A 24,419-nucleotide genomic window follows, 5' to 3' on the forward strand; every position below is an offset into this window, starting at 1 on the left:
GCTCAGGGTTTGATTGGTGAAAATAAAAGTACTGTTGAAAGGATCTGATTGAGAGAATACACAGCTGCTGAAAGAGAGAGAGTGAATGAGTGACTGAAGATTATGGAGGAGAGCAATCTATTCAATAACCTCATGTACTAGGATAGTTGTGGAAGAAAGCAGCAATAGCCTAACAGAAAAAACATAAGCTAAAAAATTCCCAAGAGTTTGAAAAAATAAAATTTGTCATGACATACACTCCATAAAACATTTTATGGAAATTAAGAATCTACTTGTTTACAGATAGAACTCAGCATATTCCCAGACACATACCAGAAGGGTAAAGAAAAAGTCAAAAGTTAAAGGCAAATTAGAGGTAGAATTAAATGGCATTTCTCACATGGTTTCCAAATTGGAAACTAGTATTCCACTGTTTCTGAGTAGAAGGCAATGGGGAAATGATACACCACCTGCTCCACTAACTTGCACCTGTTACTCTTTGTCTCCAGAACATACACAGCTTTTCTTAGAATTTTGAGTCCTTACAATCCCCACGGAAGAAATAAAAAAGGCTAATGACATCCATATCTTCTCAAAAAACCTACAGAGTGGCTGCCTATAAATGTGGCCAATAATTTTCACACAATAGCCAGACTCTTTTTTCCAAGAAAAGAAGGTTTTGTGACCGTAATTTCTATATTAATTTAGAAAATACTTGTTGTGGGGAGGTTACCAGGAATTCTTGCACTTGGTTTTTAAAAAGAACTTAACAGTGTAATAGACAAAACTGATTATGCATCACTATAGGTCTTCAGTCATTTAATCAGAGGCTCTGAAATGCAGACACAGTGCAGCATTTTTAGGATGACAAGGCAAGAATGTGGCTATTCAGCCTGAAAATAAAGCAGCTTTATCTCAAAAAGTGACCTGAATGTCATCAGAGCCAAAGCACCCTAACATTCTAATTAGAGTGATGCTATTAAATGAAAAACTGCAGAAACCATTGGCAAAAGGATCCCTACAGGAGATAGCAACTAGGAAGAGAGGTCTGAGGATGCACTGTCCTCTCTTTTAAAAAATGAAACCTGTTTATAGTTTTCAGAGCACCATACTTGAAGACACAGCATGTCACATTCCAACTAACTGAGGGCAAAGTGTCTCAGAATGTCCAACCAATCACCAGCCACCCAGTGCTTAGACTAGCTGGGCTACTCTGACCAGAGATCCTTTTTATAAAGCAAAAAGCAAACCATCATACCCAAATAAGATATAGTAAGGTTCACTTTCCAATCCTGCTTTCTTCAGAGAACTCCCATTAATTACTTAAGAATAAAAAGATGCTAAAATACTATAGAAACTCTCTTCTAAAAAGCATAAAGCTCTTTGCTCTATTTTCGCATTAGGTTGTAATGTGAGCAAGATAATTGATACCTTACACCAAGAAAGACCATCTCCAATTTTTACTTCCTGCCTCACCTAAAACATGTGTTTCTTCCTGGGCCATGTTCCTTTCCTTCCATCTTTTTTTCCTACCTTGCTTCCTGCTTAAACCCTATCCAGAAGTTGCTCCTGCAATTCTATTCTCTCTTTTTTGTTTTTTCTGCATTGTCGGTTTTGTCCCCAACTATGAGCCATTCACGTCAGCCTACACCTATGCTTTCATTTCTCTAATTTAAAAAGAAAACCTTTTTAAGTCTCTCTTGACCTAACTTTCTCAGTCCAGTTACCATTTCTTTCTTTATATTTATACCAAAACTCCTTAAAAATTAGTCTTTGCTCACTGTCTCCAATTCCTCTCCTTCCATTCACTCTTGGACCCACGTTGGTCAAGTTTTTACCCCCAACAGTGAAATCAATGACCTCTGCATTGTGAAATCCAAAATTCAAGTCACAGGCCTCATTGTACTTGACCCATTGATAGCACTTCATGCCAGTGACCACCTCCTCCTCCTTAACATACTTTCTTCATTTGACTTCTAGGACAGCACACTTTCCCAAATGTTCTCTTAGCTCACTGGCTGTTCCTCATAGTCTCTTTTGCGGATTCCAAGTCATCCCCCTGAGCTCTATCAAGTGGGAGTGCCCCAGGGTTTAATCCTGGGACATTTTCTCTTCCAAGTTTACAATCAGTCCCTCTCTAGGTGATCTCTTTCAGTCTCACAACTTCCAGTACCATGAGCTGATGACTCCTCTGTTTACATTCTCAGTGAGACTTCTCCCCGAACTCCGTCCTATATATCCAGCTAACTCTTGATATCTCCCTGTGAGCATCTAAAAAGGCACCTCAAAGGTTATCATACACAAAATAGTAGATCTTCAAAACAAGATCCTGCAGTCCTGTCCATCATGGTAAATGGCAGCTCTGCTCTACCAGCTCCTGTTGAAATGTTGGTGCCATCTTTGACTCTTCTTTTTCTCATCTGCCCTGCATCTGATCCCTCAGCCAATCCTGATAACTTTCCATTCAAAATACCTCCAGAATCCAATCTCTTCTCCCTGCACTCTGGTTCTAGTCACCATCTTTGCTGGTTGGTCTCCTGGCTTCTACATACGCCCTGCTATAATCTATTATCAATTCAGCTACCCAAGGGATCCTTTTGAGCCATAAATCTAATCGCATCAGTCCTCTTCTCAAAATCCTACAATGCTTCCTATGACCTTCAAACACTACATAACATGGCTCTTTAATTCCCTGACATCTGACTACAACCCCCCTCACCTGCTCTGCCCCACTCATTCTGCCACCTTTGCTATTTCTGTAACACACCACCATTCTCTGACATCAAAGTCACTGCCCTTGTTATTCCCTCCCCTTGAAATCCTCTTCATCCGAGAGCCCCATAGCTAGTTCCTTATGTCCTTCAGACCTTGACTCAAACATCAGCTTCTTAGTGCACTCTTCTCTGGCCACTCCATCTGCAATTTCAACTCTCCACCTCACATTTCCTATCCCTTTTCCATGCTTTGCTTTCTTCTCCTTAGCACTAAGCTTTATCTAATAATGTATTATAGGTTTTACTTATTTATCTTATTATTGTCCATTTTCTCACTGGAATATGAGCTCCATATAGGCAAAGGCTTTTGCCTATTTAGTGAACTACTGCATCCTAAGCCCCCTGTACAAATTATGACATGTAAGTATTCACCAAATATTTGTTGAACAAGTGAATATATAATCTATTTAACTTACCCATGCATCATGAAGGAGAAGCATAGAGTAGAAATTGTTACCCCACTGGAAAAAGTCACCATCCTCCCTCGATTCATATGCATCTAGGACCTCACCTGTACATAAGTACATTCTGCACAGGTAGACTCTAAGTGTCCCCAGCCTTCAAGTCAAGAAACTCTGCCAAGGAGGTTCATGCTGTCTTCTGCAGGTTTCCATTGCCCTCCACTTCCGTCTATATCACTTTATTTCCAGAGCCTTTACCTTTCCTAGTTCCTCACTGATGCTTTATCCAAGCCCACCCAAGTATCTTAAAAATCAGTGTTCAGATTACAAGGTTTTTTAAAATTGGTAGGGTAACCAAGAATTACTATAACCAAGAATTACTATAATCAAGAAATATTTGAGACCAAGGCAACTAATCCTTTCTCAGTCTGGGAATTCTTCCATTAACAGAAGCTGAATTTGTATGGAATTCAGCTATAACAGTAGACACGAAACCTCCTGGAATGTATCTTTAGCATATTAAAGTACATTGGGTAGGGCGTGGTGGCTCACGCTTATAATCCCAGCACTTTGGGAGGCCGAGGTGGGTAGATCACTTGAAGTCAGAAGTTCGAGACCAGTCTGGCCAACATGGTGAAACCTTGTCTCTACTAAAAATACAAAAATTAGCCTTGGTGGTGCATGCCTGTAGTCCCAGCTACTCAGGAGGTCGAGGCAGGAGAATCACTTGAGCCTAGGAGGCAGAGGTTTCAGTGAGCCGAGATCGCGCCACTGCACTCCAGCCTGGGAGGCAGAGCGAGACTCCATCTCAAAAAATTAACAAAGTATATTCTAGGACTCATCACCTTGAAAGAGTCTATTTCTTTCTTCTAAATAATAAGGATCTCAATGCAGGGATATTATTGTTGTTTTTCCTAAATGCACTTCACTACCTGGAGACAATCTATCTCCTACGAAGAAGCCATTATGGTCTTTTGATGCAGCTCCCTTTTTAGCAGCTTATTGATCTACAAGCGCCCAGCCAGCCACCACACCACTACGGATATGTGTAATAAAAGCTGCTACAGGCATGCTGCCGGCAGAGGAGCACAAATGTCCTTCTTTGAAATGTTAACAACTCTGCTGACCCAAAGAGAAGAAATTCTCTTCAGTTTGAAATAAACCACTGGGTTCCTACAGGTTTTTAAATAAATATATATATATAACAAGAGACAGTTTTCCAGGGAAAGGGTTACCCACCATTTTATGAAACTTGAATTACTGTATAACTCATTAATAATATTTACAATTATTTTTTACAATTAAAGCCAGCTCTTCAAAACACAAGTTTAACAGAAATGTCTACCCAATGGCTATTGCTGAATTTTGACCTATAGCACTTTATACAACTTGGGCAGAAAGTGCTGGAAATCATTTTCCAGCTTAACCCAGCATAGTTAACTCCTAATATAAATCCAGGAGCTATGGGGGTCACAGGAAATGTTTCCTTGATATGAATCATTTATTCAACCTAGTTTAGAGAGCCAAGCAATGCAGCTATATCTATATTTATCTGCTAAAAGCAAAATAATTACTCTACTTATCTGAGTTAGATGGCAATGGGCTGTGCCCTTCGGATCTTATGGCTAAAGGAGAAGTCCTTATAATCCTGACTGTGACATGACCTGGACTGAACAATAGTTGTAGGCATTTCCAAAGAGAATCTGCTTCTCGGTGAGACCCTAATGAGTGAAACTGTCTCACATATTGTTAACCTGGAATTTGGTGGTCTTTGTAAGAAAAGGTGTGGCCATGACATCTCTCTGCCCCTGAATCCCCTTACAGGGGACAAATGCTTTCTGTAACATTTACCTACCACAATAGGGACAGATATATCAGAGAATCAGAGGCAGACACCTACCATGTTTTCCCAACATCACTGAGCCACTCCTTTTGAAAGTCATAAAAAGTGAACTGAGGAATGAACCAAAGAAGAGGAAATTACAGAAGGCACAGTTTGCCTTCCTTCATCAGTCTGTTTTCATTATCTGACCAAAGTCACCATCAGAGGAGATATGAGGAGGCTGCTCTCAACAACGTTTGAGAGAGAGGCTTCATCAAGACAACCTGAGGACATTATTGATGATAAACATTGAGAAACTTGGAAAAGGATGCTGAGGGAATAGTCAGATATGCCAGTAAAAGACTCAGAAGTAGGCTGGGTGCAGTGGCTCACTCCTGTAACTCCAACACTCTGGGGTTTGGGATGCCGAGGTGGGAGGACCCCTTGAGGTCAGTAGTTCAAAGCTGCGGTGAGCTATGATTGCACCATTGCACTCCAGCCTGGGCCACAGAGTCAGACCCTGTCTCTAAAATTAAATTTTTTTAAAAAAATGTAAAGGTCCAGAAGCAAATTTGGAAATTCTTATATTCATGATAGGAACAAGAATGGAAGTAGGCTTCTCTGTATCCAAGGATGCTGATGAGAGGAATAGTCTGGGAAAGGCATGAAAGATAGCGAAAGTGGGCAAGATTATCATGAAGTGGTGGCTAGACTTTAAATTGCTTTGTGAATTGGGGATATGGAGGCTTTAAGAAAAAATAAAACCTTAAAAAAGAAAATAAATTGAAGTTTATCATACGCATTACAAAACAATTCACATCAGGGTTCCTTTTAATAGTGAATCCCCCACCCTAGCCCAATTAAGTTATGAATCTTTTTAACATGAGATTTCCAGATCTAGTGCATTAACTGAGATAAACTTTCATTCATTCAACAAATATTTACTAAGTGCCTATTATGGCCCATGCATCATATCCATGCATTATGCAAAACCCTGAGGATAAAAAGGTGAATAGGAAATATTTCCAATATGGTCTCAAAAGGGAGGAAACATATGGGTAAGCAAATAAATATGACAAAATGTCACTATTGCTGGAAAGAAAGTATGTTTGGTATGTCCAGAAGCCTAAAGGAGGGAGAAAGTACTTCAACCTGGTAGTTGGGGATGAGGGGACATCCAGAAGGACTGGGAGAAAGGGCTTTAGGCTGATTCCTATGGGATTCGCAGGCACTGGACAGGCAGACTTGGAAGTAGAGGGCCGAGATGGGGAGGAGGCTTCCAGACAAAGGGAGCATCATAAGCAAAAGCTCCCAAGGGATAAAATAGCTTAGCTTGTTTGGGGGCCCAGGAGTTCTTCACCATGACTAGAGCAGAGTGTGCTGGTGTGGAGAAAAGTATGGAAGAGAATGGAATGCAAGATGGGGAGGTGGGGACAGCCATGTCACCAGACTGGTGGGGCCTTATGTGCCATGTGCCATGATGAGGATTATGGACTTTATTCTGATGGTAGGCTGTGGAGAGCCACTGAAGGGTTTCAAGAAAAGTAATAACATATTAGTGTTGTATTTAAGGAAAATCGCTCTAAATAGGAAGCCCTGACAAGAGATTAGAGAAGAGAGAAACCAAGTAGACAGTGCTGCCAGAGCCCAGGAGACCAGGAAGGACCCTAGGATAGGATGGGGAGATGGACATAAAAGTTATTAGGAGTTAAAGTGACTTGTTCACTGCTTGGGTGAGTCGGGCAGAAGAGAAGAGAACCTTGAAGATGAGCTCCAAGTCCCTGCTTTTGGCAAGTAGAGAAGCAATAAGCCGTGTTCTCCAAGACAGAGGAAAATGAAGAAGAGATGAGTCTGGAGGAAAAAGATAAAATAGATTCCTTTGGACTCACGGGTGATCCTAGTGGAGATATCCAATAGGCAAGATGCTTGGATGGAAAGACTGGCTAGAGATTCCCAGTGCAACTAGTCATGAGCATAAAAGAAAATGGCCCTAGACATGGCTGAGACTGATCCAGGAGAAGGTACAGAGTGAGAAAGAGAAGTGGAATTCTGAAGGATATCCACACAGTCTGAGGAAGAAAAACTGGCAAAGGAGAAAGAATAAGAATAGAGCTACAGACAGATCCGGTAGAGAACGGTGTCTGGAAAGCCAGGGAGGTGAAGTTTTTTCAGGAGCAGTCCCAGGAGGGGGATGGGTGAGGAAACCTAGCACACGCGAGTGCATGGGAGGTGCACATGAGGAAGGAAAGATCGCCAGGCAAGCAGAGAAGCCACAACTAAAAAGAAAAAGGGCCAAGCAAGTCACCTTCCACTCCGTTGATGTTGACATTGAGGAAGGAGTGAGACAGAAGAGGTTGAAGACACAGAGGCCAGCCTCTCCCAAAGTGAAAGGTCATTCACCTCACGAAGTGCAACATGTCTCCCTCCCTGCAGAGCATCAGGAATGAGGCAGATCACCCACCTGGAACCTTCAGCACTGGCCTGTCCGGGGCTGCATCTGGGCATCTCTTCCAGCCCTGTGTTTACCAAAACATGAGCACTGAAGTTATTCCGCTTCAACACCCCTGAAATCCCTTGGAACTTTCATGATCCCTTGGTAATGAGAGGCCAGCTTTGGTTTTTTTAAAGCATTATCAACTGAAAAAAAATGGAGTTCTTGCTACAATTCTGAGGGGATTTTTCATTCCAGCTATAGTTTGTATAAATAGAGAAGGCAGAAACACATTGTCTTAACATAGGGACTCTTGAATGAAGCCACCCTCATAATTTTAAGAATAAATGATTGGGCCGGGTGCGGTGGCTCAAGCCTGTAATCCCAGCACTTTGGGAGGCCGAGATGGGCGGATCATGAGGTCAGGAGATCGAGACCATCCTGGCCAACATGGTGAAACCCCGTCTGTACTAAAAAATACCAAAAACTAGCCGGGCGTGGTGGCAGGCGCCTGTAGTCCCAGCTACTCGGGAGGCTGAGGCAGGAGAATGGCGTAAACCCAGGAGGTGGAGCTTGCAGTGAGCTGAGATCCAGCCACTGCACTCCAGCCTGGGCGACAGAGCGAGACTCCATCTCAAAAAAAAAAAAAAAAAAAAGAATAAATGATTGATACCTTACTCAACAGTAGTAAAACAACTTGAAGTTTTACTAACATTCTCTACTCAGTTTCAAAAGTGATATGAAAACTGCTAAAGAAGACAACTATACTCTATTTCTTTTTTATCAGTTCTCACCTTTTCTTTACTAGTTCTCACTGAATTCTCTTCCCTGGGGTTAAAATGCCTTCTGAGAGGTCCGTGCTCAACCCTGGGTTTGTCTCACACCCTCAATAGCTGGTTACTCTCTGCCTCAGTGCTCTATCTGTTTAAAGTTCAATCTATGATCAAGTTAATTGAAAAAGTGATTTTAGTTCAACTTTCTGGCTCTTGGAATTCTTGATTTTTTTCTCCACAAGCAGCAGGAAATTTAAAAGGGGGTGGAATGATTTGTCCATTAGTCTCCATCTCAGTAATCAATCATTGTAAAGCCCTGATTTCCCCCTCTTACACGTCAGAAGGGAATAAAGCAAAATGTTATTCTGTCTACACTCTTCCCTAATAGCTACTTTCAAGGAAAATGTTGGTTAGGGATGAACTGATTCCCCTTTTTTCTAAATGCTTCTTGTTACTAGTTGCAAAAGTCAACCACAGACTGCCCCAAAGACAAAGTTTTCTGGTAATTTTCCTTAAAGAAACTGCACCCTGCACACTGAACAACACAATCTGAATAAAATTTTACCTTTCTTAGCAGAATTGTAACCATCACTCATATGGCTTGAATGTGCATGCATGTGAATATTTGCTTCAGATCTTTTGTTTTTGTTTTCAAAAAACAAAATATCAGGCCAGATGCGGTGGCTCACACTTGTAATCCCAGCACTTTGGGAGGCCAAGGTGGGCAGATCACTTGAGGTCAGGAGTTCAAGAATAGCCTGGCCAACATAGTGAAACTCCGTCTCTATTGAAAATATAAAAATCAGCTGGGCATGGTGGCAAGTGCCTGTAATCAAGGCTGAGGCACAAGAATCGTTTGAACCCAGGAGATGGAGGTTGCAGTGAGCAGAAATCACACCACTTCACTTCACGATGGGTGACACAGCAAGACTCTGTCTCAAAAAAATAAATACATAAATAAAATATCATAGATGCTTTGGAAGTTCCCTGGCACCCTTCCCAATTCCATTTCTTTGCCTTTCTTGAGAAAAGTAAACACCATCCTTCATTTTGTGTTTATTAGTCTCATGCATATTTTTATGCATACAATGCAAACATGTTTCTTTAGATAATATCTAATATGGTTTTACCTGTTTTTGAACTTCGTATAAATGGTATCGTATTCTATATTTCATTTTGCACTCTACCTTTCTTACTCAAAGTTGTGTTTGTCCATTTGGAAACATACATGTGCTTCATGTAATAATATTAACATACATGTGTTATATAATAGAAATGATCACAGTATATTTGAAATACATGTTTTAATATTAATTGGGTCAGGCATGATGGCTCATGCTTGTAATCCCAGCACTTTGGAAGGCCCAAGGCAGGCAGATCACTTGAAGTCAAGAGTTTGAGACCAGCCTGGACAACATGGGAAGACCCCATCCCTACTAAAGATACAAAAATTAGCCAGGAGTGGTGGCAGGTGCCCGTAGTCGCAGCTACTCAGGAGGCTGAGGCACGAGAATCACCTGAACCCAGGAGATAGAGGTTGCAGTGAGCCAAGATCACACCACTGCACTCCAGCCTGAGCAACAGAGTAAGACTTGGTCTCAAAAAATAATAATAATTAATTAATTAATATTAACACATGTATTTCAAATATACCATGATCATTTCTATTGTATGAATATACCATACATCATTATCTATCTTCTTATTAATGAACATTTGAATCTTTTATTTTGTGATACTGTCACAAACAGTGGTGCCATGGACATTCTTGGATGGGCTTCATGTGCTCATAAATGGAAGGGCCGGGCCACAGGCACGCACGTCTTCAACCTCATGATAGAGTGCCCCATCTCTCTCCAGTGTTGTGCCAGTGAGCAGGCAGCATCGCCTGAGCATGGAGCTTCTTTCGGGTAAAAACAACCCTAGCCCATCCAGGCCTGTGAAATACTCCAGGCCCTTGGGGAAATGGAGCTGCATTGCCTAAATAGAATCACTATTATAAAGATGAAGAGAAATTGAGGGCAAAACTGAATGAGAGGGACTCCAGAGCAAATAAAGTGTCCAACAGAGTGAGCTCCAGAATATAGAACAGCAGGGCATTTTAAAAAGCAGGAAATGATATAAATGCATGAAGATGACCTAATATAAAGTAAATTGCCTTTTCTTGGCAAAATACTTTGACGCCAAAAAAAAAAAAAAATCAATTGAAATAATTCAGATGCTGCAGTCTCCCATAAAAGCACCAAATCTGTCAAAGTTCTGTGAATGCTCACAGCAGCTTGTACTCAAACGAAACATCACCTGTAGATGAATCCTAGTGACTCCTGGAAGGTCCTTTAAATGCCATCTCTGTGCATACAAATTTACAAAAAAATAGGCCAGGCACGGTGGCTCACACCTGTAATCCCAGCACTTTGGGAGGCTGAGGTAGGTGGATCACCTGAGGTCAGGAATTTGAGACCAGCCTGGCCAACATGGTGAAACCCCATCTCTACTAAAAAAAAAAAACAAAAAAAAAGAAAGAAGAATACAAATTAGCCAGAAGCGCTGACGGGTGCCTGTAATCCCAGCTACTCAGGAGGCTGAGGTAGGAGAATCACTTGAACCTGGGAGGCAGATATTGCAGTGAGCCGAGATCATGCTGTGGCAGTGGGCGCCTATAATCCCAGCTACTCAGGAAGCTGAGGCAGGAGAATCACTTGAACCTGGGAGGCGGAGGTTGCAGTGAGCCAAGATCGTGCCACTGCACTCAAGCCTGGGCAGTAGAGTGAGACTAGGTCTCAAAAAAAAAAAAAAAATTACAAAACAATACACTCTTTTCATCCTTGAATCACCTGTTCACTGCCCAGCTTATATTTATACTTGCTGTTTTTAAACATTATGGATATACGATCTCTGATATGATGTGATCTATAAAATTTGGGCAGCAATGGCTGCCTTTTAGGAGGACAGGCATCTGGGGGACAAGCAGGGGTGGCAGGGCGACTAGACAAGCATTACCTAGTCAGGGCTTAAAACATTTAAGTGAGGCTGAGATTCTACCTTATCAATCCACAAATATCTCTCTAAGAACATCTTAGGATCGATTGCATGTCGCCTTTTCTGCAAAACATGCCCTGACTGCTCCCAGATGGGGCCCAGTCATTCAGGTTCCCAGCACAGAAATCTCCCGTAGAACTAACCAGGGTGATTATACTTGTGAGTTTACCTGCCTGTCTCCTCACTTTTTAGCTCCATGAGAACAGAAACAACAGATTTCACTCAAAATCCTTCATCTCAAGTAATGTGCCTAGCATTGTTGGTTCTTAATAGACACTTTTTAAAATAAGTTCAGTGAAATATTCTTCACCATTCAATGATTTTTAAATGTCCCAAGGGATGTATTCATTAGTTTTCCTTGTCTTGTGTATTGGTACTCCTTAGAAGCTCTGTTTAGAAAAAGCAAAAAAAAAATCTAAAGCTCAAAAATGTTTAGCTGTAAGCCCTATGAGGGCAGGAATTTCGTGTTTTGTTAACTTCTGCATCCCAAGCATACTTTGGCTGTGCCTAATACATAGGTGCTCAATGAATGTGCTGAATAGGCCGGGCATGGTGGCTCATGCCTGTAATCCTAGCATTTTTGGAGGCCGAGGTGGGCATATCACCTGAGGTCAGGAGTTCGAGACCAGCCTGGCCAACATGGTGAAGTCCCATCTCTACTAAAAATACAAAAATTAGCCAGGCATGGTGGAGTGTGCCTGTAATCCCAGCTACATAGCCTGGGCAACAAGAGTGAGACTCCGTCTCAAAAAAAAAAAGAAAAAAAATTGTGCTGAATGAATGAAGAGACTTGGCTATGAAGTATTCCACACATTAAACAGAATCCAGTTCCTTTCTCTATTGAGTGTTTAAATGTTATATTTATTTCATGGGGGAATTTACCATTTTAACCACTTTTAAAGTCCAGAGGCATTAAGTACATTCACACTGTTGTGCATCTATCATTACCTTTCTCTTAGGTTTTTCACTTTAAACCTGATCTGCACATCACATTTCAAGCCATTCAAAAGAGGAAAAGTTCATTTTTATTACATGATTGTAGAGTGGTAAGAAATTAGCTATTCCTATTGCAAACTAGCACCCGGGATGATCTCTTTAGAAATCGCTTTCTTTGTCTCTCACGTATGTCTGTCTGTCTCTCTCTCTCTCCCTCCCTCCCTCCTTCCCTCCCTCTTTCTCTTTCCACCCCCCATCAACTTTCACCTTGCCCATCTTTTCACCCTCCCTCAACCATGTACCTATTATCTACTTTTTGTCACCTAGATCTAACTTTCTCATCAAATGTAAAAGTGTAAAAGGGCTTGGAGTTTATAGAATCGAAACACATTATTTCACATATGAGAAAATAAGTCATATAAAAGAAGGTATGAATTCTCTCAAAAACAGCAATCAAGACATTAGGATGATTTTTCCATCTATTCATCCACCAAGTCACACCCTTCCTCCTCTCTGTGTATTATTTGGGGGTAGTAAGTTATTAACATATCTGCATCTAAATAAATGCCGGTGATTCTGACATCTAACATCTAGATGTGTGCATGTGGGGTGTGCGTGTTGGTGTATGATGGGTCAAACTAACCCAGAGTGTGTTTCGCATTCTGCCTGAAGGCCTAGGATTACTTACTAATAGCAAAGAGGGGGAAATGTTTTTAACCAACAATCCAAAGTGGAATATACAGTATTGATCCTCTAATTGATCCTTACTGACCCTACAGTAAAAGAATAAATAAACTGACCTCTTCAACAGAAAAAAAAGGCTCTAGACTTTGTTGACTCAATAAAAAGAGCTCACTCCTCCATTCCCTGACTAGTTGATTCCTGATCCAATTGACGCAGGTAAGACCTCCTGAGGAAACACCTGATACCACTGCACATGACAATGAACTTGGGAAACCCTGAGCTGGAGTGTAAGCTGCCTTAAGACAAGAACCAACCATGCCTTTTTGTTCTCCCTCCTCACCTAGCAAAGAGCTCTGCACACAGCAGGTTCTCAAAACACATCTCTTTACCCCATCCATTCATTTGCCCAGTGAGTCACAGGTTTTCTTCTCAAACCATTGACTTTCACTGGTTAGTTGAGCTTTAGGATGATTGAGGAGGAGAGGTGGGATATGAGTGTGTTTATTTATTAATACGGGCATACACATGGCATATATGCAAGGAGGTGCACATCATGTATACAAGACTACGGATGTTTGCATGTGTTTCTTTGAAGGTGAGTATGTCTCAAGTTTTTTAATCAATCGGCAAAAAGTGTTTCAGAAGCTATAAGTACAGGACCCCAAGTGTGTTTCAGAAATTAAACAGTTCCTGCCCTCTAGGAATTAAATAAAGAGTGCAGAAAGAAAGAGGCTGTGGAGGCCCCTCAGCTAATGAAACCTCCTGAACTCCAGTCTATATTAGGTTTGCCACCTCTTTTCCCTGCAGCACCCAAAGCCTCCTTGTATTATAAAATTAAAACTAATGGAACTACAGCCACATGTCACTGAACGACAGGGATATGTTCTCAGAAATGCATCGTTAGGCGATTTTGTCATCATGCAGACATCAGAGTGTACTTCTATAACCTGGATGGTGTAACCTGGTACACACCAAGGTTATGTGGCTTAGCCTATTGCTCTGAGGCTATAAACCTGAACAGCATGTTACTGTACTGAATACTGTAGGCAATTATAACACAATGGTAAGTATTCGTGTTTCTAAACACAAGAAGGATGCAGTCGAAATGCAGTAGAGAAGACAAAAAATGATACACCTGTGGAGACTCTTACCACGAACGGAGCTTGGAAAACTGGAAGTTGCTTTGGGTGAGTCAGTGAGTGAGAGGTGAGTGGTGAGTGACAGTGAAGGCCTAGGACACTACTGTACACTACTGTAGACCTTATAAATGTTGTGCACTTAGGCTACACCAAATGTATACAAAATATCTTTCTTTTTCCAACAATAACCTCAGCTCACTGTAGATTTTTTACTTTATGTGCTTTTTAATTCTTTTAACTTTACGACTGTATGAAATATTTTCTTTCTGTTTTTTTTTTTTCTTTTTTTGAGATGGAGTTTCACTATTGTTGCCCAGGCTGGAGTGCAAAGGTACGATCTCAGCTCACTACAACTTCCGCCTCCCAAGTTCAAGCAATTCTCCTGCCTCAGCCTCCCGAGTAGCTGGGATTACAGGCATGTGCCACCATGCCCGGTTAATTTTTTGTATTTTTAGTAGAGACAGGGTTTCACCATGTTGGCCAGGCTGGTTTCGAACTCCTGACCTCAGGTAATCCACCCGCCTCAGCCTCCCAAAGTGTTGGTATTACAGGAATGAGCCACCACGCCCAGCCTCCTTCTTTATAGCCTTATCCTATAAGCTTTTTTCTGTTTATAAAATTTTTTATTTTTCAACTTTTGAAACATTTTTGTTAAAAACTAAGATACACACATACATTAACCTAGGCCTGCATAGGGTTGGGATCATCAGTCTCGCTGTCTTCCACCTCCACATCTTGTCCCACTGGAAGGTCTTCAGGGGCAATGGCACACGTGGAGATGTCATTTCCTATGATAACAATGCCTCCTTCTGGAATCCCTCCTAAAGGACCTGCCTGGGGCTGTTTTATTGTTAACTTTTTTTATAAGCAGAAGGAGTACACTCTAAAATAATGATTAAAAGTATATCATAGTAAATATATAAACCAGTAACAGTCATTTTACTATCAAGTATTACATACTGTACATAATTGTTCGTGCTAGACTTCTATACCACCAGCAGTGCAGTACGTTTCTTTACACCAGCATCAACACAAACACAGGAGTAATGGGTTGTTGCACTGTGACATCTATGATGTCACTAGGCCATAAGAAGTTTTCAGCTCCATGATAACCTTATGAGACCGCTGCCATATGTGCAGTCTGTCTTTGGCCAAAATGTCACGGGGCATATGACTGCGTTTCATTTTTGGCTTGCTTGTCATTCTTCCCCTTTGCACTTCCTAAGGGCAGACGTTCATGGTACCCACTACCCTGTGCTATATTACACATGATTCATATATTAGATATTATTTTTACTCTATGAGTATTTTTTTTTCAGATGGAGTCTCGCTGTGTCACCCAGGCTGGAGTACAGAGGCATGATCTTGGCTCACTGCAACCTCCACTTCCCGGATTCAAGCCATTCTCCTGCCTCAGCCTCCCGAGTAGCTGGGATTACAGGCATGGGCCCCCATGCCCAGCTGATTTTTATATGTTTTGTAGACACAGAGTTTCACCATATTGACCAGGATGGTCTCAATCTCTTGACTTCATGATCCGCCCACCTCGGCCTCCCAAAATGCTGGCGTTACAGGCATAAGCCACCATGCCTGGCCATGAGTATTTATTTATTGTCCATCTCTCCCCTCTGGAATGTAAGCTTCTCCATGTGGTCCAACACTGGACCTGATGTACAGCCCACAGGCCCTCAATAAATACTTGTTGAATGAATGAATGTGTCCTTCATGTCTATAACTTCATCATCTACCACAGCGAGCAAAGTAAATACGCAAAAGTTATATGACAAAATGTGTATGCACTTTGGTCAGTGAGCTTCAAAACAGGGTGTGTGAGCCGCTCTAATTACTTCCATTTAGAATTGAGATTCCAAGAGTATTATTTCCTTTTTCCTCTCAATTTGTGGAATCAATATCCCAGTTTCTTCTCCACCTCACTCCTGCCCCGATAGATTCTAAGATGATGGTAGAGTGTGGTAGGTGTGTTCCCACACCTGGAGCCAGAATTCGAACTCTGACACCTTCGTTTCCTAACTAACTGTGAGACTTCGCAAGTTATCTGACCTTTATGTGCCTCAGTTCCTTCAACTTTAGGATGAGAATTTAAAATAATACTAATACTTCCAAGGGTTATTATGAACAATAAGTTAGCTAATACATGTAAAACTTTTAGGAGAGACCTGGCATCAAGGTTGGCTATAATTATCATTAATCTCTCTCCCACCCCATCAACTTTGCAAGTGATGTTTAATGGAGATGGAGAGGACGGGGGGAAGAAGCGAGAAGCTTGTGAGAATTCTGTGAGTTGATGATGGGAAATTAAAATACAGATTTACCATAATTGACCATGAACTAAAGCCTTCTGCCCAATATATTCAAGTAGCAAAGTTTCTTAAAGTGTAGAATGATATACTTAAATTTAAACCCAAGTTATTATGGAATTATATTCATCTGAAACAAAGTATGTGCTTGGTTCTTTTAGAGGCTATAGGCTCTATGTGGCACTGTCCAGCAGAATTTTCTCTGATGGCAGTAATGTTCACTGTAATCTGCACTGTCCCACACAATAGCCAGTAGGCACATATAGCTATTGGACGTTTGAAATGTGGCCAATACAACTAAGGAAATAATTTTTTTGTTTGTTTTTTGAGATGGAGTCTCACTCTGTCACCGAGGCTGGAGTGCAATGGCACGATATCGGATCACTGCAACCTCCGCCTCCTGGGTTCAAGCGATGCTCCTGCCTCAGCCTCCCAAGTAGCTAGGATCACAGGCACATACCACCAGGCGCAGCTAATTTTTGTGTTTTTAGTAGAGATGGGGTTTCACCGTGTTGGCCAGGCTGGTCTCGAACTCCTGACCTCAAGTGATCCGCTTGCCTCGGCCTCCCAAAGTGCTGGGATTACAGGAATAAGCCACTGTGCCCAGCCTATTTTATTTAACTTTGGTTATTGTTAACTTAAACAGCCACGTGTGGGTAGTGGCTCCCCAGCTGGGCAGCACAGCTATAGGGGATTTGATATACAAGCTCCCTGACTTGGTCCATGCCTGCTCTCCAGCTCCGGGTCTGCTCCTTCTCCTTGCCCCAGAAATCAACACTCACAAGGCCAAACTGCTGTCCCACACCTCTATGGTTGTGCATATTCTGGCCCATTGACTGAAATAGCCTTCCTCCACATCCACCTCCAAACCTTATCAAACATCTTGTTCAGATTTCATTTCCTCAGGACAACTTTCCCTAACCTCCTCCCGCCTACCTCCCGCTACTGCCAACACAATCTACCATCACTTCCTCTGTGTTTCTCTGCATCTGTTTCTATTGCTGCTCTCATCATCCTGTAGTTGTAACCTATTTTCTGTGACACTAACAGACTATGAAAATTGTAAGGACCAGGTCTTACGCGTTTCTTCATCCTAGTGACGTGTGCCCAACACACAATACATGTGCAGTAAATATTTGCTGATACCATTATTAATTTTTAAATATGTGAATGTTTTCTTAAAATTATTTTTGGAGCATTGACAACCACCTTGTGATTATGGGAACTATTTAAGTCAAAGTCTATTATAAGGCCAATTTTCAAAGAATAAAAAGTTCTTAGAGTATCAGTTGAAGTTCTTATTTCAAACCATATCAATATAACATTTTAGTACAAACTAAATAATATAATTGATCCCTTAGAGTTCCCTAGAACAAAATCCTACCTATAGCTCTTCCTCCTAAGGGTCTGGAAGTCTCTTGGATTTCAGAAACTGATCTTGTCACTGATCTGTCCCCAGTGCCTGCAGTCACTTAGTAGGGAGACATGAATGAGATTTAAAAGCAAGAAGACAAAAGGACCTGATTTAAGACTTGTCACGGACACCATCAAATGGGAATTCAGGGTAATCCACCCTTGCTGTACCCTATATCCAATCTTACCCTCAAGAAGGAAATAATTGAAACCTTATCCATCACAAAAAATAATGTTCATAAGTGATGTGTGTCTGCTTAGTGACATGCTAGCCAAAAAAGAATTGTCTGTTTTCCTTATTCTTTGGCAAAGCTCAAGAAATGGTCCTTTCATAGACTATGTAGCATGTGTTGCAATATTAACCTGGTCTGACAGCCACACTGGTTCATATTTTCCCATCATGATTTTCTAATTTTTTACTTAAATTCTCACCCAAGTGTTTCTTTCATTAGAATAAGCTCATGATGGATACATTTCTGTGAATCTAATTTGTATGAAATATTTCCCAAATATCAAGCATCTGGTGAATGTATTTTACAAATGATTGTCTTTCCTGACCTCCAGGAACTTACAGTTTAATAATGCAAACAAATGAATACACAGTGATGAGAAATGCATCTGTGTGGGGACAGCATGGCAGAAGGTCCTTGAGGAGAGTGGATTTCAGAAGGACTGTAAATCCAAATGACTTTACCTTCAAATCAGACATAGATTTGATGTTCATTTTCTTATTACTTATGTGGTTTTATGTTGAAATGCACAAATGGCACTTTCTAATGTAATTAACATCGATTTAACAAATAACTAAGTTCTTTAGATCATTTAGATAAGTCTCTAATTTTCCTATATATTAACAGATTTTAAAGTCTTTTTTCTGGTTTTCCTTTTCCCTTGCCCAATACATATCTTCCAGAATTTTAATCAAAGTAGATATTTCAAAGAAGACAAAGGTCTGAGATCTCTTTAGCAGTTTCTAATGAATAATGTGAGATAAACATCTTTTTCTAAAATGTCTCATTTAAATATAGGGATATCAATTTATCTTTTTAACTTCCTTATAAAATCTGCCCATCTAAGAGGAACACTGATTAAGTGTAAAAATTATGTTCTATATGTTATTGGAATTGCTTGTGAATTCTACTAATATAACATGCACTTATTTCCAAAAAGTGTCTATTGCTGCTCAGAAAAGGAAGATCTGGTTTTCAAAGAGTGTGTTTTGAGGTTAAAAATGAAGATAGTGACCCTAACTCTCTCAAGATTTGTAAGGCTGGCATGCCATCTATCTCAATAATACCTAACAAGAATGTCAAATGGACAGAAACAGCCATGGTAAGCGGGTGCTTGCCGCTGACAGTGATTGCTGTATTTTGGGTGATGGGGAACACCATTTCCATTAGTTCAAGTGAAATACAATGCCCTGCCAACTCTAGGTATCAGTGTATTCAATAACCCTGCTGTGCCATGTCCATTTTCTGTTGCTGCAATTAAAAATCAGTCGATACAAAGTCAAAATGTTGTACATCCTTCCCCTATCCCTTTCCCTGTCACCGTGTTTCCAGCTTCACCGGAAGAACATGTCACTATGGCAACCAATCCCTCCGGTGCACAGACCAAGTCAACCTTTCTAGTCAGACTGCCAAGCAGAGCAACAGGGAATCAAAGCTCTGAACGGAACCGCCAGAAACCATGAATTCCATCCCCCTTTCTCTAAGTGGGGTTAACCAATACAAGAAGGGATACCTCTCTTGTTCTAGAAGGCATTCAAGGAAGGAAAAGTAAGAATATCCTTCAACAAATTCTCCCAGTGTTTGCTGTTCATTATTAACATGAATTCTCCCTTACATTTCAGCTAACTTCCTCTCATTTCAACTTTAAAGAAAGCAGAAAATCATGGATAAAATAACACTTTATAAATCTGAGAATCCGAACACTGTTATAAGGTCACTCATTGTCAGAAACTATTCTAGGCCCTCTTGTTTTCCTGCCTTGATGTCCAAACCCAAGCTGCTCTCTTCTGGACTCCCCTAATATTCTGTACATCTTTACAAAGTGGTAATGCTCCAAAAGGGTCACCTCTTCCAGTAAGAGCCCAATTGTGAAGCAAATGGGATATTGGTTGTATTAACACACCCACAACAAAATCAGCTAAAATCCCTAGTCATTCTAAAGAAGGTACAAAACAAACACTTAGATTCTGTCTCTGAAGTCACCTCACCTAAATCTGACCTGGCCACCTAGACCAGACCCACTGCTAGTCATTCTTAAACAATTGACTTTTTTTCAAATTAACAATTTTTCCTGATCAACTGCATACTTGTATCCATCAAAGAACATCAGTTCTCATAAATATTACTTTAATACAGCAGCAAACTTCACAGCATTATAATAAGACATTAAGAACTGCTTTTATATCTTGGCCTCAAAGACTTTGCAAATAATAGTATCTTTGTCACCTTGACATCACCATTTAATAGTTAAAGAGAATGAAACACAAGGGGAAAAAAAACAGACTCATAAAATCTGCACATCTTCCTGGGATGTAGCTACCATAGAAGAGAACATATTCCTTTCTTCAGAGCAGTATTAATACACATTCAAACAATATTCCAGTGGGTTGACAACAGGATGGTTCTCAAAGTATAAATCATACAAGGTTTACAAATTCCATCAGATAAGCAGAATTTTTTAAGTAATGTAATCATATTAAAGTATCAAATAAATTTGTATCATTGGCAAATGCAGCTTGTTTTCTGTTTTGGTTATACACTTTGGGAATTTTTATATACATTTTCTGAAAATCTCATTTTTTTTCTCTGACATGCCCACTTTGGTGTTACTCAAAGAACTATTTTTTTTTGTTGTTTTTACTTATTAGATCTTGTTGATATTCAATGCACACGAGAAAGTCACTACTGTCAACCACTGTTTCAGAAGGAGACATGAAGAATTGTGATATGATGCTGCTGGTCAGCTGGCTTCGAGCTGCTTACAGGACAGGGGCTGTGATTTATTGGTGTTTATATGACCAACGCCTACACCATACCTGGTATAGTATAGCGCTCAGCAAACGTTTCTGGTATGAATAAGGCCTTCTGTGTGAAATGTTTCCCCCAATTTCCCTTGATTAAATCAGTTCAACAAAAAGTATTGGGAGCCTGTCTACCCCGACACATGACTCTTACAGGGCTTCCTTTAAGAGCACAAACGCCGTTCGAGATTCCCTTCTTCTCAGAGGCTGATGAAGCATTATCCTGGATAAGAACCCTGGACCATGAGGTTCCACTCGAATCCCGACAGAGACGCGCGAAAGGAGAGGCAGGGGAGAGAGTTAAGCCTGAACCAAGCTTCATTAGCAGCTATTGGGAGGCAAGTTCCGGCCCCGAGGCTCAGCCAGGCCTGGATAACCCGACCGCCTGGAACCCAGAGACCTGATAGCCTGTGGCCTGGGGAGGAAACGCGAGGGGCTGCGGGGCCTACAGGCTCCGAGCTCTCCGCAGCGCCACGCCTAGCGCCCGGCGCTTACCTTTCCGAATGAGGGCGGCGATCTCGGGGTCGAAGCCCTGCCGGTGGCACTTCCTCCAGAGACCCATGTTGGTGGAGTTGTACTGCCTGCTGCACTCGTCCGCGGGGCTCATGGCGAACAGCTGCCGGCGATTCCGCGCCCGGAGGAGTTTGCCCTCCCAGCGGTCCAGGCGCGAGCGGCTCGCCCGGAGCGGCAAGTTGTTGTTATTGTTGTAAATGAAGCCGGGGTCGACCCGGCGGGTGTTGAAGGCCTTGCACCTGTCCCTGTGCTTCCTGGCGTCCGTCTCGTACCAGTGGTCCGAGCAGATAGCCACGGCCAGCATGCCGAGGGCGCAGAGCGCTAGCGAGAGGCCGGTGTAGAGCAATAATCTTCCGGCAGCCATGCCTCCGCTTGGCGGCTACACCATGGGCATGATCCGCCGCAGCCTCGCCTTCCCTCGCCGCACCCGGAACAAAGCGGCGAGCGGCCGAGCTGGGGGAGGGGGCAGGAGAGGGACTCGCGCCGCGGCGCCCCCTCGGCCCCCGCCTACCGGAGCGCGGCCCGGGGACTGCGGGGATGGGGGCGGGCGGCCTAAAAAGTTCTGATCCGGAGAGGCTCCCGCTGGCTCCTGGGCATCCTCTGGGGCAGGTGCAGCCTCCGGCGGCGGCGAACCCAGTGCAGCCGCCTCCCGCCCCCTCCCCTCCCCGCAGGAAGCTACTGCCCCGAAGCGGCCGCCTCGGCTCCCAGCCCGGCTTCGGGCGCCGCTGCCCTCGGGCCGGAAACTAAATGCCAAGTGTCCTCGGCTGCGGTGGGGCTTGCGGGGGTTTCTTTGTGCAGGATGGTGACGGGACAGAACTCGTCTGTCTCTCTAAGGGAGACGGGGGGTGCTGTCAGGAGGCGCCACCCGACCACCGGGTGAAGTGGAACGCCCCCGATGCGGCCGGCGGGCGAAAGAAACCTCCAGGTGCTGGGGCCAGCTTCTCGGAGTCCCTCCTGGGTCTCCGGCTCAGAGAGTCTCTCCCTCCCCGTCTGCAAGCAAAGACCTGGGGCGCGCACCCAGAAATGTTCTTCCTCTCCGGGTCGGATCCTTTTAAAATCTCCGTTCTCTGGTCACCAGCAGGTCGGTTGCTCCTTCTGACCCGCGTGCTGCGCTCAGAGGCGCACTCCCAGCGGACGCACGGTCTCGGCCGACCTTTCCCCGCGAGCTCCCCGGTGCACTGCCTCTGGCATCGCCATTCAGGCGGCCCCTCGGGCCGACAGCGTGGTCACCTGGGCGGCGTTACCGGACAAGTCCCGGCCGGGGGTCTGCGGAGACTGGGTGGCTGCTGGCGGACGCGAGGGGCGGGCTGCGCGGCCGAGGGCGCACCGGGCAGCGCTCGCGGCGCGCGGCGCTGGGGGCTCGGCGCACCGCGCCTTCAACACCATGGACAGGTCACGCCGTCGCGGCGCGCTGCCGGCCCAGCCGCCAGCCCCCGAGCGTCACGCAGCTCTTCCCAGCGCCGTCTTCTGCCTGGAGTGTCCACCCGGCCGCCTCTGGACCCGGCTCTCCCGCGACGCCTCCGCCTCACTTCATCTGGCACCCGGGAGCCCCGGGAGCCTGCCACCCAGGTGCAAAGAAAATGCCGCAGGCACCAAGGAAAACCCCGGTCCCGGCCTCTCCAAACAATCCGCCCCTTTCTCCAGCCACCTGAGCCCCTGGCACTCTGGCACCCCGTCTGCTCTGCCCAGCTGGGCTCAGCCGCTCTCAGATTGCACCATTTTCTTCTCAGCCCACCCCAGCGCCGAGATGCCGGCTCACTCGGCAGCGTGCAGAGAATCCCGTCCCGGCCTCCGAGTCCCACGATCTGGCTCCTGGCGCGCGGTGGTCGCCGAGATGAATGGGGAGAGGGTGGGGGAGGGAGGCTGGGTTACTCGGCTTCCCCTCGTCGCCTCCTCTTCTAGCCGCGGAGGCTCCGAGGCGTGGCAGGCTCGGCTGGTGCCCGGGAGGCGCGAGAACCCAAGCTGCGCCCAGGGGACTGGGGAAATCGCGTAGCCCGGGTGCGGGCGCAAGAGGCAGCCGCTGCCGCGCTCTCTTGTCGGGCGCGGGTAGCTGCAGCCTTGGCTAAAACCCACAGACGAGAACACCGAGCGCGCAGCCAAAAGCTAGTGATGTCATCCGTGCAACGTGAGCCTCATCTCTTATTTTTCTAGCCTCCTTAAAGATAAACTGCACCATTTCCCAGGCACGAAATGTCTAAGTCTTATTCTTTGACCAGGCAAGTCAATGGTGTCTAGATAGGTATGTGCCCAACCACATCCATATTTATGCACATATACATATATGTGGTATGTAGCATGTTTACATGCATTATTATAAATTTAGGGATGTTGCCTACAGCTCCTGTTTCTCTTTTCAGCATGGGAAATTCTCTCAAATCCACGACAGTTATTTAAAGGAAAAACTGCTTATTGCGGAGTGGGCCTTCAAAGGGGCCGAGCGAGCTCTCTGCGTCCCCGGTTTGGGTCGCTGGTGTCTCTGGATGCATTTGATCTTTCTCCCCACCCCCCGCCCCCCAGAAAGCCACAGGCGCTACCTTGCTAGCTACAGGCGTTTCCACCCAGGGCTGAGCTGAGAGCGGCTGCGGAGTTATCCGGCCAGCCCCAGTCCAGTCCCAAGCCAGAGCCAGGCACCCCGACACACACCCACCTCCACCTGCCCTCCCTCCTCAGCAGGAACAGAAAGAAGAAATTTGGCCGATCCACTCAAGACAAGGAGAGAAATTTAATGGTGGATGGGGGGTGGTCGGTTAGTAGATATTTTGAAAACGCTGGTGAGCGAGCGTTGAGGAGGGGAGGTGGAGTTAAAGGAAACCTCGATGTGGGGTTTGTCATTTTGTAAGGGTGGCCGCTGGATTTAGGCTCTGCAGGGGTTCTGGGAGGTAGCGCCGGACCCCAGACCTTGAGCAGGTGGGCCCCAGGCAAGCCCCGCTTCATCCCAACCTCAGCCCCCCTGCTCTGCTCACGTGAGACGGCGCCGCAAAGGCTGGGAGCCTCCCTCCCGGCATCAAATGCTGGGGTTTTCACTCTAATGCTCACCCCTCGTTTTCACCCTCACTCCAAAGTCGAGGTCCGGCATTGCCGGGTAAAGAGTTGCCCTGGGGAAAAAGAGAGTGTCTCACACCCTGCTTTGCACAACGGGGCTTGTGAGCCAAAATGAGCGCACCTC

At 44.0% G+C, this 24,419-nt stretch overlaps 1 protein-coding gene across 1 annotated transcript in view; it reads right to left on the bottom strand.

The window, feature by feature from the left end:
• Positions 1-22,547, bottom strand: part of TMEM178B (transmembrane protein 178B) — a 407,419-nt gene extending 384,872 nt beyond the window's left edge. The window contains exon 1 of the mRNA XM_003896692.5: positions 21,236-22,547. Coding sequence (XP_003896741.2) covers positions 21,236-21,617 — 382 coding nt within the window. The 5' untranslated portion in view covers positions 21,618-22,547. The remainder of the gene's footprint in view (positions 1-21,235) is intronic.
• Between the last annotated feature and the right edge of the window lie 1,872 nt (positions 22,548-24,419).

The sequence above is a fragment of the Papio anubis genome, chromosome 4 (genome assembly GCF_008728515.1).
Source record: "Papio anubis isolate 15944 chromosome 4, Panubis1.0, whole genome shotgun sequence".
Taxonomy (NCBI): domain Eukaryota; kingdom Metazoa; phylum Chordata; class Mammalia; order Primates; family Cercopithecidae; genus Papio; species Papio anubis.